The sequence below is a fragment of the Labrus bergylta genome, chromosome 18 (genome assembly GCF_963930695.1).
Source record: "Labrus bergylta chromosome 18, fLabBer1.1, whole genome shotgun sequence".
Taxonomy (NCBI): Eukaryota; Metazoa; Chordata; class Actinopteri; order Labriformes; family Labridae; genus Labrus; species Labrus bergylta.
This window is the reverse complement of record NC_089212.1, coordinates 17,193,533-17,215,159: the sequence shown is the minus strand read 5'-3', so window position 1 is coordinate 17,215,159 and position 21,627 is coordinate 17,193,533. Positions and strand designations below refer to the sequence as shown.

The following is a 21,627-nucleotide window of genomic DNA, read 5'->3' as shown; positions in this document are numbered from 1 at the left end:
TCGTGCATGCGTAGGTCCTCTCTGAGTCCTCCGGCTTCCTCTCGGAGTCCAGAGACATGCTCCTTAGGTTTATTGGTGACTCTAAATTGTCTGTAGGCGTGAGTGTGAGTGTGACTGGTTGTTTGTATGTCAGACTGATGATCTTTCCAGGGGTGTACCCTGCCACTTGCCCAATGACAGCTGGGATCAGCACCAGCCCCCCAGCAGCCCTGAACAGGAAATGTATTGTAGATAACAGATTGAAGGACTTCCAATAGATTCTCTGATATAGCTCAGTGCTCAGTGTTTAATATAGCTTCTGTTTTGTTAAGGGAAAGGTCATGATTATCGAATATTTGAATAGTTGATGAATTCATTTATAAAAAAAAAAAAAAAAAAACATGGAAGTGTTCGTGCAACTTTTATTTCTTTCTACATGATAAAAATCTTCCTTTTTTCCCCAATGGCAATTTTTCAATATGTTAGCAACAGGCTAACAAACCTCCCGACCCATCTGTGAGAAAATGAGTCACAGGCAACAATTTGAATTAATTTGAAATAGAAAACTTTTCTGCTTAGTTAATGATAAAGAAGACGTTATTCTTGTTTATTTTTATATTTTGCTTTTTTTAATGGAATATTTAAATTTCATTCCAATTCAAACATTGTTATACACTAAAATTCATCAGCTGGTTGGACTGAAACACATTTTAACACTCTATCCTGGGCACATCTGCAAACCTGTTGCAGATGTTAGAACCACCCCTCCTTTTTGCAGAGAGTATAACTTGGTTATAAAGTGATGAGTAAGATTTGCTCCACAAAAAGTCCACAATTTTAGATTTGCAATTCATAGATTCTATTTTCAAATGTTCAACTCTATAAAGACTGTCCCTCAGCAGTTTCAGAACACGACGTGCAGGACAGAGAGTTGTGCGGTACGAGTTTAAGAAATATCCTGTCAGCGAAAAGATCAGCTGAATCTTTGTGACATGTCAGGATGTGCTGCTCCTCCTCTTCTTTTTTTTAATTTGACAGAAGAATGAAGGGCAAGTCATGTAACATGAGCCCTACACACACACACACACACACACACACACACACACACACACACACACACACTTTTTCAGCACAGGATTTTTCAGCTTTGCCACTTGAATGTACAACAACCCTCGTCCCTCCAGTCGCTGTCCCTTCTTTACTCTCCCAGCTTTTTAACTGGGAGCTCTCCTTTTGTTAGCGTCCTGCTTTTCTTCTTCTCTCCTTCCCTTTATCTCCTTCCATCTTGAACTCGGAGGTCCTCTTCCACCCCGTCTCTCCTTTGAAAAACAAATCTTCTCTCCTTCTGCATCTTTTGATTTCCTCCTTGAGAGTCCCCTCTCCTTTCTCCACCTTCACCCCTCTGATCCTCCTTTTCTTGCCCTCTTTTCTCCCCTCTCTTTGATCTCCTCTCTCTTATAACTCCATCTTGCTCTCCTCAGCATGCTGATGATGTAAGGTCGGTCTGCGTCGTGCCGACTGACTTTCACACGATGTAATCCACCTCTCTGGGGACTTGTGGGCACGACCGAGGGGCCTCATTTATTAAAGTTATCCTCTGGCTTGATTCGATTCTGCATATTGCATTGAAAATGACACTCAAAGTAATGGAAGTCATTCTAAAGATAGATTTTTTTATATTGTTTTATTGCAGAGAAACAGGAAGAGTTTTTCTCTCCAGGATTAATTTTTCATCAATCTCAACTTGAGCTCGGATTCAGTCATAAAACTGTTGATGGTTTTAATAAACGGGGCCCTTCAGGAAACAAAACGTTCTCGTTTTTCTACTGGAATGTGATAAATTTCTACTGTTTTGTTAAAGCAATGGTAGGGAGCAGCACTGAAATCCCACACTGACTCATGTATTGTTTTACAGCTGCACCTAAACTGTAGTGTAAGAATAATAAACAGCCGTCTGGGATTACTCTCTGTGGGCTTCCTGTCTGTCTTTTTCTGTCTCTCTGTTCCCCTTCACTCGGTTTCCAAAGGGGAGGGTGGGGAGGGGGGGTGGGGGGCATTAAGAAATCAATGAGCCTGTATTGATCTGTATCAGCACCCAGCTGGAGCTGAGAAAACTCAAAGAGGATGCGCTTTCTCTGCCGCAGGACAAATCTTCACCTTCCACTTTACCGCTGAGCTGTTTGCCTGTTAGTAAGATACAAGAACACCCGAAAACCAAGGGTCAAAAAAAGATGAATAATTTCCCTGAAAACAGACGGAGAAGGTAAACCACTCAGGTTAGAGGATTTGATACACCAGCTGAGATCAAAGCTGTCCTCCAAAAAATCATGTGGTTATATTCGGTCTTTAAGAATTATAGAAAGCTGTGATTTAACTCACGCTCACGGGATTGACTTTCATTGCTCTTATACATTTTCATGCAAAAAAAAGGTCAGATTTCCCTTATTTATTTTTTATTTATTTTTTATCTCTTCTGGGTGAAGTAAACATCAGAGATGCTTTGCCACAAGCTGCAACTGTAGGAACTACACTAACTATGGTGATACAGATCTTCTTCCGAGATGGTATTTCTTGGAGCATCCACGTTGTTGTAACCCTTCCGCATCGTCAGCAGGGGTCTCAGGTGTTTCGCCCTTTAACCTGAACACCTCGCCTGAGTTGGGCAGCGAAGACTGACTAGCCTTCACCTGCAGAAGGGTTCCAACTGTGGGCTCTCTTCAGCCACAGCCATCTTGAGCTGGACTCGGCTGCTGCAGCTATGTCCCTGGTGGCTTTCTTCAGCTGTTTGGGCTCCAGGCCCACCCTCTGGAGGAAGTAGCGCACCGATTTTGCTGGGAACCCGCGGCAGCCGACTTCAATGGGGTAGCTGGTTGCATGCCACCCCTTTAAAACAGCTTCGTCGACCAGGTCTTGGTATTTGGCTTTTTTCAGATGGTGGGACGTGGCTAGCCTCTCTTCCCAGGGCACCGTGAGCTCCGCAACTATGATGGTTTTCGTGCTCCTGGATAGCAGGACCATATCTGGTCGGAGGGCATTGATATAAATGTTTAAGAGGGTTTAAATTATTAATTCCTAAAAATGTACGGTCAACTGGCAGCTTTGTGTATATCCCAATGCCGTATGTATTTTAGTACTGACTTTTCCACTACAAAGAATCATGGTGAATGAAATGTTTGGCAGTAAGGAGAGAAATTAGATGACTTGTTAAAATGTACTCATGTACAGGACAAGATCAGCAAAAACAGGAGAGTTATAGTAAGCTTTTAGGGTTATCCCCTTTACAGAAGAGGTAATAAGATGAAAATATCTGACCGTTTAAGTAAAGAAAAAAGAGGGTAGGCCTGCAAGAACATTCAGTCATTTGAATATTACTCTTTAGTTGACTGCTGAATTGAACATTCTGCAAATGCCAAATGCAGAATAGTGTCATTTGCATATAATTGTTTAAGACTCTTGCCTTGCTGTGTTTGTGTGAAATGGAGGTTAGAGGAGTGCACCATTCAGACTTTCCCTCAGGCTTTTGTATCGCTCAAAAAGCCATAGAGTTCTACAGTTAATGTTAAACATAAAGACTAACACTATGTATATTCACTTACTCTATGTCTGAGAAACTTTATTTTCTCTGTAGGGTTATTTCTAATTTCACGATCTGCTCAGTCAGAAGTCAGTCATAGATTTTTGAAAAAAAAAACACTTTCACTGTTCCTGTCCTGCAGCTGAACCTTTAAAGACACTTCAGGTAATATTCATGATTCTCCTTCTCCTTTTGCGCGTCCTATTTCTCCCTTAGTCTCCCTTTTTCTCGTTCTTTCAGTCGGTGTGACCAGAATTGATATTAGCAGCTCCAGGCTGCTGCTTTCTGAGAGGATCAGTGTAAAATGAAATCATCTTAAATCCCAGTTTAACACCTCTGAATCTCATTAAGCTACTTGAACAGTTTGGAATGGTTTGATTAGATTTTTTAAATCTTTGCTGTTGTTTTTCTGTGTTTCAACCTTGTGAGTTTGATGTTATTTTCTCAACAGGTAGCTCTTTACCTGTCGGCCCTTTCTTTTATTAATCCGTCCAGCTAATCCAAACAGACATTTCCCTGACACCACCTTTGTGGCGTTAAAGGCTCTTACTCTCTGAGGCCAATTACCGGCAGACAGCAGAATTATCACGCTTAGTTTCCCGTGGATGGCAAGTGCAGGCGGTGAGCCAAAGGAAACAGGGAGAAGAAATTATCCTGTCAAAGCTTCAGATGTCCCACCTACAGCTCTACACGCACATGTGAAGCCTCTCTTCAGTGCAAGGATGGAGCACATGCTTATCCCCATTAACGTCTCCTAAAACAGAGAAGGAGACACACACAGTCTACATAAGAGACACCCGTCTACTCGAGGGGTTTGTGCCGGCAGTTTCTCCTGGAAACATATTTAATTACTGCTGGTGAGAAGTAGAAGTGTGAAAGTCTTTTCTCTCTCCTTGCAGTTTGAAGAAAAGGAGCTTTTCAAGCTCAATGACTCCAGAAAAACTTAATTTTAGTGTCAATCATGATGTACAATAGTTGAGTTTGTATCTTACATAACAAAGAGGATTATAAAGTTATAAAAAAAAATGTAAGAAATAATTTTCAAGTATTGAGAATTTTTATGTCAAAAGTGTTGATTTTCTCAACTTGCATCTATTTTTTCCCACATGAAATCAACAATAGTCAAACTATTTTCAATGGATGCACTGCAAGCTTTTCTTTGGGCTCTCTTGGAAAATAGAAACTACTTTTTGAAACATCATTCTTGAATTTCTCACAGTCCGACTTCAACGACCCAAACATACTTATTAAACGTGCATGTGTTCAGCTTTGACTGTGTATCGTTCAGCGTGCACATTCAGCTCGTCTGCTGGTTCAAAAACAAGCAGCAACCTCCAGTGTTGAAAGATGAAGCCAATCCTGAAGTGTCAAAGACTGCAGCTCCTCGAGTGTCCAATTGAGGTTGGCACCAAAAGACCCATAAGTCCCATACACAACCCATTTTAAAATGTCTGTTGTGACAGTAGAAATGAACATGATGTTTTCAGCCTGCCTGGTACAAAAAATGATTTTTGGTCTGATTAGTTCATGCTCTTATCAGCCCACAGTGTAAGGGGAGTGAATATTTTAATAACTAACCTGTTTTTTATTCTATGAAGGATAACAGTTATGTATAATTTGGGGAGTGAGGGATCTAAATGCAAGCGACCATGTTGTAGCAGTTTGTCAGGAGGCTTTAGGCTCACCTCAGCTCCAGCTCTTTTCAACAGCTTGACTGTTTCAAGCTGAACTAAAAGTTTGAGTCAGCATTTCCAATATGGCAACTGCCATCGATGGGCTTTCAAACAGCTCTTCAGAAACCAACGGGTGACATCACTCAGACTTCCGTCACGTTTATATATACAGTTTATGTTCCAAACCTTTTTGTAGATGCAATTCGGAGGGTGGTGGGTCTCCACTGAAAACAGCTGGAATAGCTGAGCTAGATGACTGATTCAATAATGAATAATGAATTGAGAACAGATTTGTGAGATTGTTGTTGGTGAACGATCTATACCATCATTCAGTGCAAACACAGAGGAAATATGAGCTTTCTCAATAATAGCACAGATTAATTTAAACCATGCAGGGTGTCAAAATAACTCAATCTTTATAAAAAGCTCAGGGTTATTAGCCCATTTCTAAAGAGGGAGGATTTTAGAGAATTGTTATCTACTAACGCACAATGTATCAAAAGAATTAAAACACTTTTATAGGCAGATAAATAAGACATTTTTATCCACAACTGTTTTCTTTTCAGGGAAAATGAAAAATTAGGTCCCTTAAGAGGAGTTAAATCCGTCGAAGTAGAACCTTAACCGTCAAGGAAAGTTCCTGTTACTCTTTATCGATTCCACTTCCTTGAGGGTATTTGCAGTTGGCTGCTCATGCACTGGCAGAGAAAGTCAAAAAAGTGCTTCCAGAAACCACACAAGTGCCTACAAATCAATGATTATGGATTTTTTAAGGTCCTTGACATTCATCGAACATGCACCAGTTTTTTCTTTTCCTTTCAGGGAAAGAATACTCTCTCAGTTATTTGTGAACACATCATTTCAAGTAGAGTATATTCACTGTTTTGGATTTTTTTTTAATGTATGAAAATCCTGATCTAAAACCCCTTCTCATTTTATTGGTCCCTTAACTAATAAACCAAGCAACCTCCGGTGTAGAAAAAGGACGGAAATATTGAAAAAACAAAACAGTTCCTGGAGTGTCCACTTGGGGCTGGCTCCGACAGACCAGAAGTCCTGTTCACATGACAGCAGAAATAAACATGTTTAAACCCTGGTTTCAAAGAGGATTGTGGTCTGGGTAGCTTACGTCGTTTCATTTATGGGTTTGATTTTGGGGGTTTGGCTTTTCAACATGCAATATGCTTTACATCTTATTAAAGTGTGAAGGGACACTGGTGTCGCAGTGGTTAGTGCGCGCGCCCCATGTGTGGAGACTGCGGTCCTCCAGGCGGGCGGCCCGGGTTTGAATCCCACCTGTGGCTCCTTTCCTGCATGTCATTCCCCATTCTCTCTTGCCCTGATTTCCAGCTCTATCCACTGTCCTATCTCTCCATTAAATGCACAAAAATCCCTAAAATAAATCTTTAAAAAAAAAAGGATGAAACAATCACAATATGACAGCTGCTGAATGGCAGCACAGTGGTGAATAAATTGAGACTCCAACTTATCATCTTTAAATCAATGACTATATTTTAGGACCAAACATGTATTTTTATTTTTTACAAATATTCAAGCAATGACTTAAAGTATGGCCTTATTTTTCTACAAATTCAACAGCCATCAGCACTTGTCACCTGTGTGATGTCTAATAACTGCTTCTGGGTTGAGAGTGCTGGTGGGACAATTCCAAAATCCAGACGTACCTGAACACAACATATCAGCTGGCTTGCTGAGTACACACTTTTCCTCTTTTAAAGAGTAAATAAATACATTTACACAGATTTTGTGCTTACATTAGTTTAAAAAAGAAGTGTTGCTGATCCACAGCAGTAAAACATTAAGATTAAAATCACTAAACATACAGCTAAAACTTAAGTGATGACATTCAGGCATCAAAAGATGAGTTGAAAACTGTTTTGGATTTCATGCTGCAACTAGAACACTTTCATGAATATAACATTCCCATACAACTCTCACATTAGAAATGTAGAACAAAACAACTAAATATGATCCACTTCATCAGACCCAAACTGGGACACACTCAAAGTCTTTAAAGAAATGAGAAAGCAAAAAGTAAAAAGTTGCCATTTATTGTTCTAAATGTACTCCTTTTGTTCACCCTGAAGCAGTTTAACAACACAGCAGAAGTTCATTATTAAAACAGACTATCCTCTAGAGAGCTTTATAAATCAGAAGATCCATTCCAGACCAGTTTTAATATGAACAGAAGTTGCTATTTTGAATCAATTGTGTGAAGTTCTTTTCACTCAAAAAAGTGATAATCAATACTTTATAAATACCAACTGCTCCTTTTCTCTTCCCCTCCAAATAAAACCAAGTATCTATAAATAAAGATTTATTTGCTGCACTACAGGCGTGTCATAAGTCACGTTGAAGTCCATTCTCATTGTAAATGCAGTTTCTCAGACATCACACTTATACAAGTGGAATATAACCACCACTGTCCTTATTCATGCACGGCCTACAACTCCACCTCAGCGGCGTGTGGACAACAGGAACGCAAGGAATATAAATCCTTTCTGCAGCTTATCCCATCTCCCTTTATCCCATTTTCCTTAAAAATTACTATGGTCTTTTATTGCTCTTTTTTAAAGCGCCTCGAGATAACACTTATGAATTGGCGCTATACAAATAATGATTGATTGATATTGGACACATCTTTTTTCCTCTTTCTTTGTGAATTCACAGAACTTGCTTGTTGTGTGGCCCTTCCTAAAGGGCCTAAACCACTTAGTCACTAAATGATCCTTCTTACATTAAATTCCACATTTTCAAACACACAAACAATTTTGCCAGTGAGAAAAAACAACAAGATAATCAAAACTATTAGAGAGTTAAAACTCCCAGTCTGATCTTTATTGAGTTGATTCAGCATCAACTTCTTTCAAACATTCCCCCTTGAAAGTCAGTAATGAGGTGCTGAAACGTCTTGATGTGTCTACTTCTTTGATATCAAACGGCACTTCGCCCTCAGAGCTTCACAAGGATGAAACATGTTACGCTCGAGGCTCTAGACTACAGTCATGTTTTCCCTTTTCTTCCACTTAGCCGCTGTCAATATCAGCGTACTGATTACTTTAGAGCAGCCTCATGCTTACATAATATCCTTACATTATCTTGTGAAAGTTGTGTTGGACCTTTGAAGTATTTGTGAGTAATTGGAAAATTGAACTGTTAACAGAAAATGTCTCTAAGCGTTGTTCCTGATGGACTTTACTCCTTGGATTCAAAATTTAATCTAGTCATTGATTCAGGCATCTACAGAAGTGTTGGCATGGTTATTAAAAGATAAGTAGACTGTGGAGAAGAAAATAATCTATTCTGTTTGAGTCTGGAAATTAAATCTCCCCTTTTTTGTCAATAACCCTCTCACTGGGTCTCCTGGTGTCTCATCAGTTTCATTTTTCCACAGAGCCAGCTGTCTTTGTGATTCAAATCTATTTCAGAACACTTTTGATAATGAGCTGATGTTTGATGTTGGGACAATGCTTTGGTTTAAATTTGATAATACCTTGTGGTCAGGTTTTTGGCAGATATAAGGCAATGAAGTCTATAGAGTCTGTTTAAAACATGTAAGATAGTTAGGTTAGCTTGAATGTTAGCTAGCAGATCTTGCTCCTGTCCAATGACTCATTTTTACTTCCATTTCTTTTCTAGTGGGCAACATTACAAGACGAGGGGACAAGACTATAGTCTAATTTAGTCACTTAATCACTAGAAAGGAATGTTTAAACAATATAATTGTGTTCTAACAACATACTATTCTGAGGAACTTCTAAGGGAAAGAAAAATACATCAAAGTTAGCAGCTAGCTACAACTTGCCTAGTCAGTTGAAGTACGTTTTTCATAAAATGCCTGACAGTTGTTAGTCCGTTTAAAAGATAGCTTACCACTTAATACTTTATCTAATTTTCTAAGGGACTAAACAGTCCAGATGGATTGATTTGGGATTCAGGAGAGAGAGGGGAATGACATGCGCGAAAGGAGCCACCTGAACATGGCCACCCCCTTGCTCCCTATCCCTCTTCCTGCATCTTATCCCATCTCTCCCCCTATCCCTTTCCAACCCCGGCGCAGTCTAGGCCTGTGAAGGCTGTTTCGTCATGAGCCGGGGATCCGGCCGAAGATTTCTGCCTTTTAATAAGGCAGTTTTTTCTTACCACTGTAACTTTTGCTGCTTTGCTAAAGTGCTCATGATGGATAGGCCGGGTCTTTGTAATATAGCAATAAGTAAGGTCTTTTACCTGCTTTTTGTAACATAACAATGAGTAAGGTCTTTTACCTGCTTTTTGTAAAGTGTCTTGAGATAACACTTGTTATGAGTTGACGCTATACAAAATAAATTGAATTGAATTGAATTGAATGTGTTCTTACTCAGATTATTACACCTATGGATGTCTGATTTCAGCAGATTACATCATCAAGAGGAGGTGGAAACAGAATGATATCCAGGATATAAATTAGCCTGCTTACTGCTTAGCCACCTCATTTAGAGGTGCATCTTCTGTTGCAAAAGGCCCTAAACTCCTCAAATGTTAATATAAAGTCTGCATTTCTGTGTGTGGCTCAAAGCTGCTTTCCCTGCTGATTTCTGGCCGGCTGTGTTTTTTTTCTAACTCAGTGGTATAGTGGCAGCGCGGTGACCTCCCGGTGTTGTACTGGCGTTATTGTTTTATCTCCAGCAGAGAAGGTGGGCGTGCTGTGACCCCTCCACCACCCCTCACGGTTATATTACACGTCAATGGTATTTAAGGCTGACAGACAGTATTCTGTGGGTGATCTGTTCTAATGCAGTGAGGGGGATGGGAGAAAAAAACTGTCCAAAAGTACCCCTGGTGATTTATTTTCCCGTGCCTCTTATTGATTCAATTTCTCCACATCGCTTTATTTCTTACTATAAAGTAGTTGCTATTTATCACTCTACTTCAACTGATTTTAAGATTTATTGTCTTTTTATTGTCTTTTGTATTTTTGAACATATTCATATCAATTCATGTCCAATTTGATTGTCTTGTTCAATACTTCTAACTTTTGTGAGACCAGAGTTAGCATCCTGTCGTAAAACTGAAAAAATAATTTCTATTCAAGTAAGAATAACCTTAAGTAGCACCTCCTTTCAACCATAACTTAATTACCATGTGCAGATATTGTAGGAACTGCAATGTTTTCAAACTCATCCAATATGGAGTTTATCTTGACCTGACGCCCAATGTCCACCATTTACTTTCAAATTTATCGTTAAAAAGATAAAAACATGTTGCTGTTTTCTGATCAGTTATGGTATAGATTCAGCACAAAGTACTAAAAGTTAAATGTGAGAAAAGTATTGTATTTAAAAAAAATAAAAATGAAAATGTTGCCTGCTTAAATTGTTTTGAATCCCAATCAATGTTTAAATGATCCATCCGTCCAACCCAACCTCCCCCTTGAAAGGTTCTGTGGTCCGAACACAGTCATCTTTCGTGCTTGTTGGATGGCGACTTGTGTCTGAAGCCTTACATTTGCTGACATGTCATTGGGATGGTTGCCTTCCAAAAATCCAAAAATGGACAATCTGAGAGACCACTGTATCCAAAAAATTACCAGGTGCCTGTCAGTTTAGAAGGCAGGCATGGAACCATTTTTATCCAAATTTTCCCAAGTACTACAAAGTGCAACTATGTAACCCTTGAAAGAAACACTGTCAAGACAGTTAGAACAATGAACTTATTTTACCTATATGTGGCCTTTGTTGAATGACATGCCACACAGAAATGTTCATTCTGAGTATAATCCCTATCGTCACAGTACTGCCTCATTCATCCATGGCAGCTACAGTCATTATTTATAAGTTGCTCAGGATCAGTTTCATATAAATGTAAAGAAAGTTTATTCTAGACTTCATGATATAAAGTAAACTTAGTATAGTAAATAAATGTCCTGGAAAACCTCAAACATTTCCCTTTGGAATATTAGATTTAAAAGAAAACTTAGCAAAACTAAAAGTTCCTTTCCTGCTTTGTTCAATACCAACAAGGAAATTGGCAAATTATTGTTTTTCCATGATTCGGTCCACTGTTCCATATAGCTGGAAAAATGCTGTGTGCAGAATTTTCTGCCAGCAAAAGTGAGTTCATCAATCAGCCTCCACCCCTGCTGCCTCAGTCATACTACATGTCAACGGTAATAACGGTGATAACGATCCCAGGCTGGTTATATCCCTGGAGAAATTTCACCCAACAGAGCGGTTCAGCCATTCTCTCCGTTGACACTTCCTCTCAGATCCTCCTCTTCATCCGCATGTCACTGTAGAAGTGGCTATATAATTCATAATCCCAGTTGGTACCTGTCAAGATGCATCAGAGGCAGTGGAGGGGATGATTCCCTTAAGCCATTGCTTCAAAATCAGCTCACCTGCCCTTAACCCCAAGATTCAGTGAGAGAAATTGGCATTCTGACCCTGATATAGTGACCTAGACTTACAGTAGTAGCATGGGAGAATACCTATGGCTGATTGGCCAGAAAGATATTGAATGCATTTATTTCAGGAGTGACCTTCTGTTTGAACAATATCCTAGACGTTTGTGTCATTGACTTTATCTTTAAAGACCCAAAATAGGATGCCAAGATATAAATGTAATGCTGCCGGTGGCCATGCACCTACAGTTGTGAATGTGCGACCAGTCTCTTTAAACTAGACGGATCTATCAGAGTAAATTGGTAGCACATATTTAGCATGTTTCTTAATGTAACTGAATGACATTCCTCAACAATCCAGCCGACCCTTGAATTACCAGTTTAAAATAACAGTCCAGGGAGATGGCTCACTCCAACCTGAATGAAAGGTCTCTGACATGAGTCATCATGTCTACCCTGAGCTCCCAGGAGAAGACATAGACCCCAGGTTAGGAACCTCCATCAATGGTTTCACTCAGTGGTCCGCCCCTCCTCTTCCCTCTTGGCTCTTGAGTTACAGTACCCCTGCCAAGAGCTCTTGCAGTCGTCTTCTTCCCTCCCCCCATCCCTGCAGCAGAAAGAGGAAGTGGTAATGTCAGAAAAGATTAGGACAGCGGGGGGTCGTTAGAGCATCTCTCCTGTCAGGGTTGTTAAGATAACAGAGGTCTTGGGAGAGCTGCAGTCCAGACAGCTAACCTCTTCATTTTTTCTTTACATTTACAGTAAAAGCCTGTTCAGCACTCTCACACACACACCTGCTGTTTGCTTTTGCATTGTCCTCTTTGTTTGACAGTTTTCAGCTCCATTCTGGTTTTCTACTAACAAAATACTGCAGTGTTCTTTAAATACATTTACTATCGTTGTCCTTTTATCAGCCATACATTATGGAAGAGAATCCAACTGACAAAGTGGTTCTTTGTATTATTAACTGAAGTAGGGAGTTAAGAAATTGTTACAAACCAAAACGATCTTTATGGTGCATTAAACTAGATGTTTATAGAAACTTAAGGTTTATCCAGCACTCAGTTTTTGGCCAAATATATAAATGGCAATTGTACTGCAAACATATTTGGAAAATAATCGAGTCATGCCATCATAGGTATTTGGTTTGCTTCCAAAAGGTCTCTAGCATTAGTCATAGTTTTATGTCCTTTGAAGTGAAGTCCATCGATTGATGATTAAAGGTTATTTGATCTGCCATTCAATGCCATTTTGGGTTTCAAACTTTGATATGAAACACATTTGAATTTCCAACAATATAATTGTAATGACACAATTGTGTGCTCTGTTGCAGATTTCTGACTGAGATCAGCAGAGTAGGGGGAAGAAAAGTGAAATCACAATGATCTGTTCTGCTGTGGACTGTCCTTTTCCACCTGTGTGATTTTATACGTCAATTTAAATGTGCAGAAGGGGTGTGGTGTCAAACAGCTTCCTATCGCTCATTTCTTCGCTCAAAAATGTCACCGGCGCACTGTTGTCAGCTCCCATTAAGGGGGTATTTTGGCTTCACTATTTTACAACGGAAGGAGACGGAGAAGTGTAAGATAACCCTGCCAGCAAATTCTTTTGTGTGTTTTGTATAGCTTTGGTTGAATTTCAAACCGCTTAAAACAAGACCAAAATCATTGACACAGTGTACACTTAAAGAGTATAGTACACTAAAAAGACTAGCTGTCACTCTGTGTCAGATGAGTAACTGACCTCGGGCCAAGAAAGTCAGCTTGTTAGTTTGGATTGACTCCAACATTTAGAAAACCAATATAGCTTCTAAAACGGGCCAGGATCAATAACGGCTAATGATTATCTTTGCGCTGATTGGCACAGTGTCAGGTGATAACACAGTCTTGCTTGAGTGTTATTAGGCTGACCCGACAGGAAGAGATCAGATACCAGAAGGTCATAAGTCTGATAATATGTTTGGTCCAAGTGAGACTCCTGCAGCTTTGTTACTTACTGTAAGACTGATGATATAATATAGATTAATGCTGGGATGAATGTGAAATTAAATATCAATATATAATGATGGTGAATATGTCAGGTAACTTTTTCTTACTGATAATCAACTTATTTATATGATTTTTTTAGGCAGTTTCAACTACCTTAGCCAACACCTGTGTAAAGTCGACCAATATAAAGTTTAGACACAGAAAATAATTAGCGTCTGTCTGGCCCTGCAACATGCAGTTAGCGAAATATTCACAAAATCACAATATCGAGAACAGTGGTTCCCAAATACGGGGGTCAGGACCCTCTGGGAGGGTTGCGATACACCTTTAGAAAAACTTGTACAAATCCAAAAAGCAATAAAAATTCTACATTTTACCCATTTTTGTAAAAATATATACAAAAAATGTAGTTTGATTTCAAATGAAACTCTAGAATTAAGTGAAATTAAAATGTAAAAGTATTTCAAATGTAGGTGTCTGCTGCTCTTTACATGCACACCAAGATTTCACACATGTATCTCTTATCAGCAGAATAATTCAACATGTATTTCTTCACTTGATTTTGTCACTTTTCCAAAAGTTATTTCACTATATTAGCGTTTTAATAGTCCTTCTGGTAAAAGATCTAATATTCTCGAAATCATAATAATGGATGACGCAAATGAGCAAAACACTCTGGACTGAATACATCTTGTCAAATCGTACTTTTGCAGCAGGTGGGAGCTTTAAAAGAATGACGTGCAGAATGTGAACAAAGCCAAACAGAGAAAGAATAAAAGAACAGAGAGGGTTTGTATCATGGGAGTAGTGCATGTTGCTGTTTCCCTTTGAGCGCTGGGTCTCGAACGCAGCCCTGCGGCTCCTCAGTCACATGTGAGCACACAGGGATTACATAAATCCCTCTCCCCCTTAGGAGTCATATGTCTCACAACACTTTGTAAGAGCCCTGTTTATCTGCCCGGTTACTGATGACTAACCAGCATTGGGTTGGACTCAGACCTCAGGTTGGTTAATTGAGCGTTAAGGAGTGGTCACTTCATTGGGCATCCATCAATGAAAGACTATTTAGTCAACTAACAAAATATCTTGGCGTGATCAGCGATGACAAAATTTTCTGGAAACCTCACATTAAACATGTCCATAACAAAGAAGCATTTCAGTCCTGGTTAAAGCAAAACACTTCCTGAATCTTAAATCACTTCATATTCTTTACTGCTCACTGTTTACCAATTCTTAACTACTGTTTAGAAATCTGGGGAAATACCTATAAAAGCAATCTACAACCACTTAATATACTTCAAAAAAGAGCCATCAGAATAGTACACAATGTCGGATTTCACAACCACACCAACCCATTATTCTTACAGTCCAAATTATTCAAATGTACTGACCTAGTCCAACTAAAAACTGCACAGATATTGTTTAAAGCGAGGAATAATCTTCTTCTTCTTTACATTTAGGAATTGTTTTGTGACAGAGAGGGGGGTTATGAATTAAGGGGGCTTTTAAACTTTAAGAGACGTAGTATACACAGAAAAGATTTTGTTTGTCTATTTAAGTAAGTATTTTTTGTCTTATTTATATAAGACAGGTCTTTTACCTGCTTTTTTAAAGTGTCTCGAAATAACACTTGTTAGGTAAAATAAAAATTTATTGATTGATTGATTGATATTTCTGGTGTAAAACGATGGAATAATCTGAGTGAACAGCTAAAGCAATGTAGTAACGTCATATAATTCAAATATAAATGTAAATAAATAGTTTTCATGAGGTACAGGGATGAGGAAGGGTAATCACAATGACTGGGGTGTGTTTGTGATTATTCATTTACTCTTTGGTTTAGTTTATTTGTTTGCAGGTTTTGTATTCATACTATTGGTGATGGTACACTGTACATGGGAATATCCATTATGGGTGTAATTAATTAGATTATTTGAAAATGCCATATAAGTAATTATGTTATATTATATGATATGCTATTGTGTAATTAATACCTATTAAATTAATTGAATAGGGGTAGGATTAGATAAATTTTAACTTCTTCCTATTCCTTTTTCGGGCATGTAAGAGCGAATGAAGGACATTGAATTTCCTTTCTTATGTTGTGTATTTATTTTATTTGTTTTCTACATACTTTTTTAATTACAGCGTTTCTTTGTTTTGTTTTTTCTACATGTTCGAAATAAAGAAATCAATCAAAACTACACATTTAAGGTGCTGAAGGATTTCAGTCTGAAAGATACAAACAACTGTATTCATTTAAGTAAATCAAATTTCAACACGCTGTAAAAACCCAGTTTATTAATACAACTGATCAGACCATGGACAAGCTCACATCTGGTATAAACACATTGAAAGGCAAGTCGATTACAACAGAAGAAAAACACCTTGGGTAAATGTTTGCTATACTGAAAGAAATCCACAGCGCAATACTTTTCTGCTAGCAAGCCCGTTTGTTTTGCTCTACTTCTGCACACCACATAACATGTTTTTATGCCTGCGTACTTCCCATTGACAAGTATAGGCTAACCCCAACCCCAATTCAAAAACCCAACCCTTTAACTAATCAAACAAACAAACGTGAAATCCAGCAGCAACTTAAAGCAAATGCGAAAACATGAAAAATAAAATCTTGTGCCTGCCCGGGGTTGTGTTACACAGCTGTTATACATTCAGTTGTGCTGGTCAGACAAACACCACAGTCACATCTCAGGGCGACCGGGTAGGTGTACGTCGGGTCGACGTTCCGTTGGCAGTTTGGCAGTTTCACGGTGACCAGACGGGTCTCGTTGTACGTACAAACCCGCTGGTGCGACTCAACGTAGGGCGGGTCAAGGATAGGTTTCTGAAAATTAGAAATGGAAAACAACTTGTGTAAAAACTCCCTTCTCTGGTTGTATTCTTCTCATCAAAAAATGTGATCCTTTTTTCTTTTTTTTTTGGCAATGTGTTCAATGTGTCTTGCTGCTAAGGTTAGCTATTGACACTTCACATCTAAGTTCTGCTAAATAGTTAATTCTGAGTGACTATATGTTGAATATTTCCACCAAATACCAACAACACCACTACTGGTGGATGAAAAGCTTAAACGTTATCGTTGGACGTTTTTACATGTGTACTCTTGTAAATTCTCAAAAATGTACAACAGGCTGCCCCTGAAATCTTCCTGAGTTGTTTTGTTCACAGCGGGAGACTGTTTAAATGGAGATTTGTGAGTCATCCACAGAGCCTCTATTATTTGCTGTGGTGTTGGCGGGGCGGGAAATGAATTCTATTTTTCTGTTGCAGTAAATACATTTCTCTCTTATAATCCAGTTCACAGACAGTAAGGTTGTAGATTCTGAAGACGTTTAGTTCTAAATAGAGACAAATTAAACCAAAATTCATTGATTCCGCCCCTGATCCTGTGTCTCTGTTACAAACTCTTCCTCCTAAAAAGCACGGCATCCCCTCCCCCTGATCTCTCTGTGAGGTAAGAGCAGACACAAAGATGAGTCTCCTCCCTGGGGGGGATCCAGAGAATATCACAAAACAATGCTCTGGGCCTCTGGCACACACACACCAGCTACGCTACAATTACAAGGCGGAGAGAATCATGAGCTTTCTAATGCCTCTTGTCACCAAATACAACGTAACAGATGAAACTTGAGATTTCACAGCATTTTTTTTTAATCAGTATCTGGCGACTTATACAACCCAACAGTGTCTTTTATGCAGTTGAGGCATTGTTAAGGAAAGTGCTGCTGTCACTTCAATCTCTGGATTCCATGCTGCTTTCCATTCTTGCAAACGATAACTCAATTTCAGTGAAAACTGCTCTGAAAGCCTTCAGATATCCACTTCAGACCGCCTCTCATTACCAAGTGACAAACTTAGATATTGGTTTATTATTAAATACACAGAATACACTTTTCTGATATATGTATTTTCGTCTTCATTTGTTCCAATATTTGTTCGTGTTCTGTATCGTCTGTGTCTGCTGCCGATCTGTGCTCGCGTTCGGCTGACCTTTCTCACATCACAAATTTCCAGCATTTCAATCATCCATCTCTCCTTTTCTGTATTTACAGTATTTGCTTTCCTGTTTCTCCCTCTCTCTCTCTCTCTCTCTCTCTCTCTCTCTCTCTCTCTCTCTGCTTTCTTCTGCGTAAACTTGTCTGCATTACTTACATCACTTAATCTAATCACATTTACACGCCTCTCCTCTTCTCTCTGTGTGTACAGTACAGTAGTTGTCTCCCACATGCTCACCTCCCAGGTCTCACAGCGCCCCCAGCAGGCGTCTGTGGTGATGTGCAGGCCCCCGCAGCCAGGCTTCTTGGCCAGGAAAGTGAACTCCCGGACTGCGCAGCCGATGAAGCGCCGCAGGTTGACGGCTGACACCCGGTGCACTGAGTTTTGTTGCAGACTGATCCAGAGCAGAAACCAGCACAGCACCAAGCCAGGCCTCCTGAGGGGGAGGAACAGATGTGTGTTTATTTCAGCAGTGAAGATGGATTTTGGGGGATATTCTGGGATAACTTCATGATGCAGGAACAGATGCAGAAAGAGCTGTAAATATGTCAGTAAAACTCAGGCAGAGCAGACACTGGATCCTAACATGATGGATTGTTGAAGTAACAAGAAAACAAGTATTTGTTTTGTGCCATATTTCATAATTCATGACTTTCTTAACCGAACAATTCAAATGTACATGTGCACAAAAGCACAGACAGTCCTACTGAACTAGTTTCTCTTATTGCTGTGAGTTATTCTACTCCACACATTCTGGAGGATCTACTGTACATCACCTGGACCGAGCATTTATACCAATTTGTATCTAATATAATGTTTCAATTGAACTTCTTTCTAATTACATTTTGTTGTTACATTTAAATGGTTTAAGCAACTGCTTTAGGACAAACTCCTGAAAGATGAACCCAGCTGGACCTCCTCATTGGCTCAGTCCTATGTGCTGTAAGTAATGCTGTCTTAATTAACTCTAATTTGAACTTTAATGCCAACAGCACAAACAACCTCACCCGACTGACACTGCTTTCACACCACAACCAGGAGCGACAAAGGCTATTAGAACATGGTCAATAAAGCCGACAGACAAGAGAGAGACTTAATAATGACTCTGCAGGTGTACAGTACCAATATAGTCTGGAAAATAAATGTTGTGATAAACAGGAAACTCTGTTCAATTTTTAAGTAATTCAGAGTATTTCAATTTTAAAAATTGAGTTTTGCATGCTTTGAAAAATAACAAAATCTATATTTAGTTTTTTCTCAAAATGATCAGATATTTGATTCATATTTTCCATTAGATTATGTATTTGCAAATATATAGCCTAGATTAAAAGAAATATAACTCAAGCAGACCTCCTCACCCACAGTGCAGTAGCTTGTGCGATCTGCTCCAAATCCATGCATTTATTCATTCTGCATTCAAAGAACTCTGAAGTATTATGGTGTCATTACCAAATCTATGAGCTAAACAGGCTTACGGCAAGAGTGGAACAAGGTCTCTATTTGTATAAAATTCAAACTGAAATCTCTATGCCAAGTGACCTGTATCTCTGACAGGCAAACTGTGCAGACAGTCCCGCCACCAAATTGCCTGATTCTTACCTGCTTCCAAATTGAAGAATTCTTGTTGAACCTGGCCTGTTTATTTTTAATGTATCACTTTGTATAAAGACTTTTTTTGTACTGAATAGATTTTTTTTCTGGGGACACAAGTTAAATTGAATTCCTTCTGAGTTGACTTACCATTCTGACTTGTTCCTTTGCAGGGTCATCATCGCTTGGACTTTCAGTTGCTGTCCTGCTTCCAAAAACAAAGATTAAATGGTTTGACTATTTAACACACACTTCAATACAATGTGGATTAAAGTCTAAGCAGGTTGTTGCAGTCAACAAGCAGATTTCTCACTGTTTTAGTACACAGACCTTAAACCTCTGACGATTTTCTCTGGCAGCGTGGACGGCTGACATGAACCACAGTAGACCTGAACCTGCTGTTAATGGATCTGACAGTACAAGTAGGGGCTTTTTATTACCCTCCATCCTGCCAATCAGAGGCTGAAGTCCTCACCTCAGACTCCCTAAATCTTTCCCTGGAGGCCCTTCTACCTGTCACTGCCCATCTCGTTCAGCCACCAGCGTCTTCCCACTCCATTAGCTTGATTAGAGAAAGAGTCTGCCCTTTTGTTCATAGTCATCCGCACGGAAGAGAGGGAACCACACAGTCAAACACAGTGCCTACCTGTGTCTACTCTCACTCATCCGAGCTCAATTAGCCGGCTCCAGAGACAGACCCTGCTCCTGTTCTCACTTGTCGACTGTAATGACTTCACCCCTGAGCTTCATCCCTGCTGTTTCCTAATTCTGCTGCTTTGTCTCTTTCTTGTCATTGTGTCGATTTTTTTTTGTTTCCAGTGGGTGTAGCCATGTCTTGAAGGCTTTAGCGCACTGAGAAGAGAAAAGATACATGTTAAAGGTTGCATCAGGGTGAGCATGAGGGAGATAAGGAGACTGAAAGAGGTGGGAAGAATTGATTTGGGTGAGTAAGCGCCTCATCAAGGAATTACCAGCGTCAGAGGGAACCTGCAGGCGGCGTGCGGAGCCAGCGGAGCAGAACTGCTCTTGAGTAGCTCAGGATATGAATCTTTAAAAGGAAAGTTGAAAGTTAAGGCCAAGCAATTAAAGTTAGATTAGAGAAAATATAGAGGAGGATGAGTCAGGGACGGGTTCAGACACCCTTTCTTCTCACTGAACAATGTGCAGGGTGTGGAGTAACAGATTGTGTGTAATAGGATAACAGTGGTGACTACAATGAGGATAATTGTAATTCAGCACAAAGACAGTAAGCCTGGATTTCCCAAAGCCGTTGTCTATACAATTATTCATGGCTTGCAAATGAAAGATTCTGTTCCAATTTTCTTAGTATAATTTTTTTTATCATATCTTTAATTTTATGGGTAAACTTTTCAGCTTAACTGAACTTTTTTTTTTTTTTTTTTTTAGGACAACAACAAGCTACACTCACATGGCCATGCAGGGTCATGGACAAGAGCAATGACATGTAGGTTTTCTAACACTTACTTGCCCACATAAAATACATTTTCATGTAAGAGAGTCTTGTTGAAATATAGTCAGTCATGTATTGCCCAAATTGCCTTTTTGCAAATAAGTTGAAGTTTAAAAAGCACAACTATGCCTTTAATTTACTATTATTGGATGGAGAATTAAAGTTTTGTACAGCTAAGTACTTGTTGCTGCACCAGGAGCACAAAAACAGCTCTCATTCAAACTGCCCCAGGAAAGTTGTTGATAGTTAATTGAAAAGTTCACTTTGGACTTTAACCCAAGAACAATCTGTTGGTTTTGCCTGAAGACATCACCAGCCTAAGAGTAACATGATGTTGTGCTGCCCTCTGGTGCTCACTTGAAGTATTGATTCTAACAAAGACCTGTGAACAAACCCCTGGAGGCTATAAATGTCTAAGCAGTTGTGCCACTTCTTCCTTTCTGATTGTGTAAGTTTGTGCACTCTGTCATCAGATGTGTCATGTGTAATGTCATTGTTTGACTCTACTTAGACCTAGAAAGCCTTTGAAGTGGATATTTTATTTGTGGCTGAATAAAAATAATACACCAACCAAAGCAATATTTTTTCCCATACAATATAAGATGAAACGTAAAACAAAAAGCACCCCCCTGCTGCATCAAGAATGTTTTGAATGTTGGCCATTCCTTCCTTCGTTTTCAAGTCAACAAATAACAAACGAATAAAAGAGTCCCATATTTGGCTATACTGTACGCCCAATTTATAATTCAGGTAAGTATATTTTATTTAGCAGAGTATCTCCGTGAAACAAATATCAGGTTTGGTATTTCGCAAATAGCCTTTAATCTATCACTGTCACAGGAGCTCTTCACAGAGTTTAGCTTCTTATCCAAACTGCTGAGCCAGCCTGTGTGAACTTTGACCTTCGTGTCAGCTCTTCAGCAATATAAAGCTCCCTG

At 39.3% G+C, this 21,627-nt stretch overlaps 1 protein-coding gene and 1 long non-coding RNA gene across 2 annotated transcripts; both read right to left on the bottom strand.

The window, feature by feature from the left end:
* Window positions 1-350: 350 nt before the first annotated feature.
* LOC136183290 (uncharacterized) lies at window positions 351-1,962 on the bottom strand. The gene is made up of 2 exons (XR_010669125.1): window positions 1,080-1,962; window positions 351-1,049 (listed from the first exon to the last, which is right to left on the bottom strand). It is a non-coding gene; the product is annotated as an uncharacterized lncRNA (long non-coding RNA).
* A 9,362-nt stretch (window positions 1,963-11,324) lies between these two features.
* gphb5 (glycoprotein hormone subunit beta 5) lies at window positions 11,325-21,191 on the bottom strand. Its single transcript, XM_065947757.1, has 4 exons — window positions 19,549-21,191; window positions 19,369-19,423; window positions 17,866-18,064; window positions 11,325-16,459 (listed from the first exon to the last, which is right to left on the bottom strand). Exons 2-4 carry the CDS (start codon window positions 19,398-19,400, stop codon window positions 16,268-16,270), a joined length of 423 nt encoding a protein of 140 aa, XP_065803829.1. The 5' UTR covers window positions 19,401-19,423; window positions 19,549-21,191; the 3' UTR covers window positions 11,325-16,267.
* Window positions 21,192-21,627: the final 436 nt, after the last annotated feature.

Excerpts from the sequence above, each read along its gene's own strand:
- gphb5 (XM_065947757.1), bottom strand. The coding sequence starts at position 19,400 with ATGATGACCCTGCAAAGGAACAAGTCAGAATG. Across the intron at positions 18,065-19,368 it reads CAAAGGAACAAGTCAGAATG|GAGGCCTGGCTTGGTGCTGT; the intron begins GTAAGTCAACTC and ends CCTCCCCCTCAG. Across the intron at positions 16,460-17,865 it reads GGCGCTGTGAGACCTGGGAG|AAACCTATCCTTGACCCGCC; the intron begins GTGAGCATGTGG and ends TCTAATTTTCAG.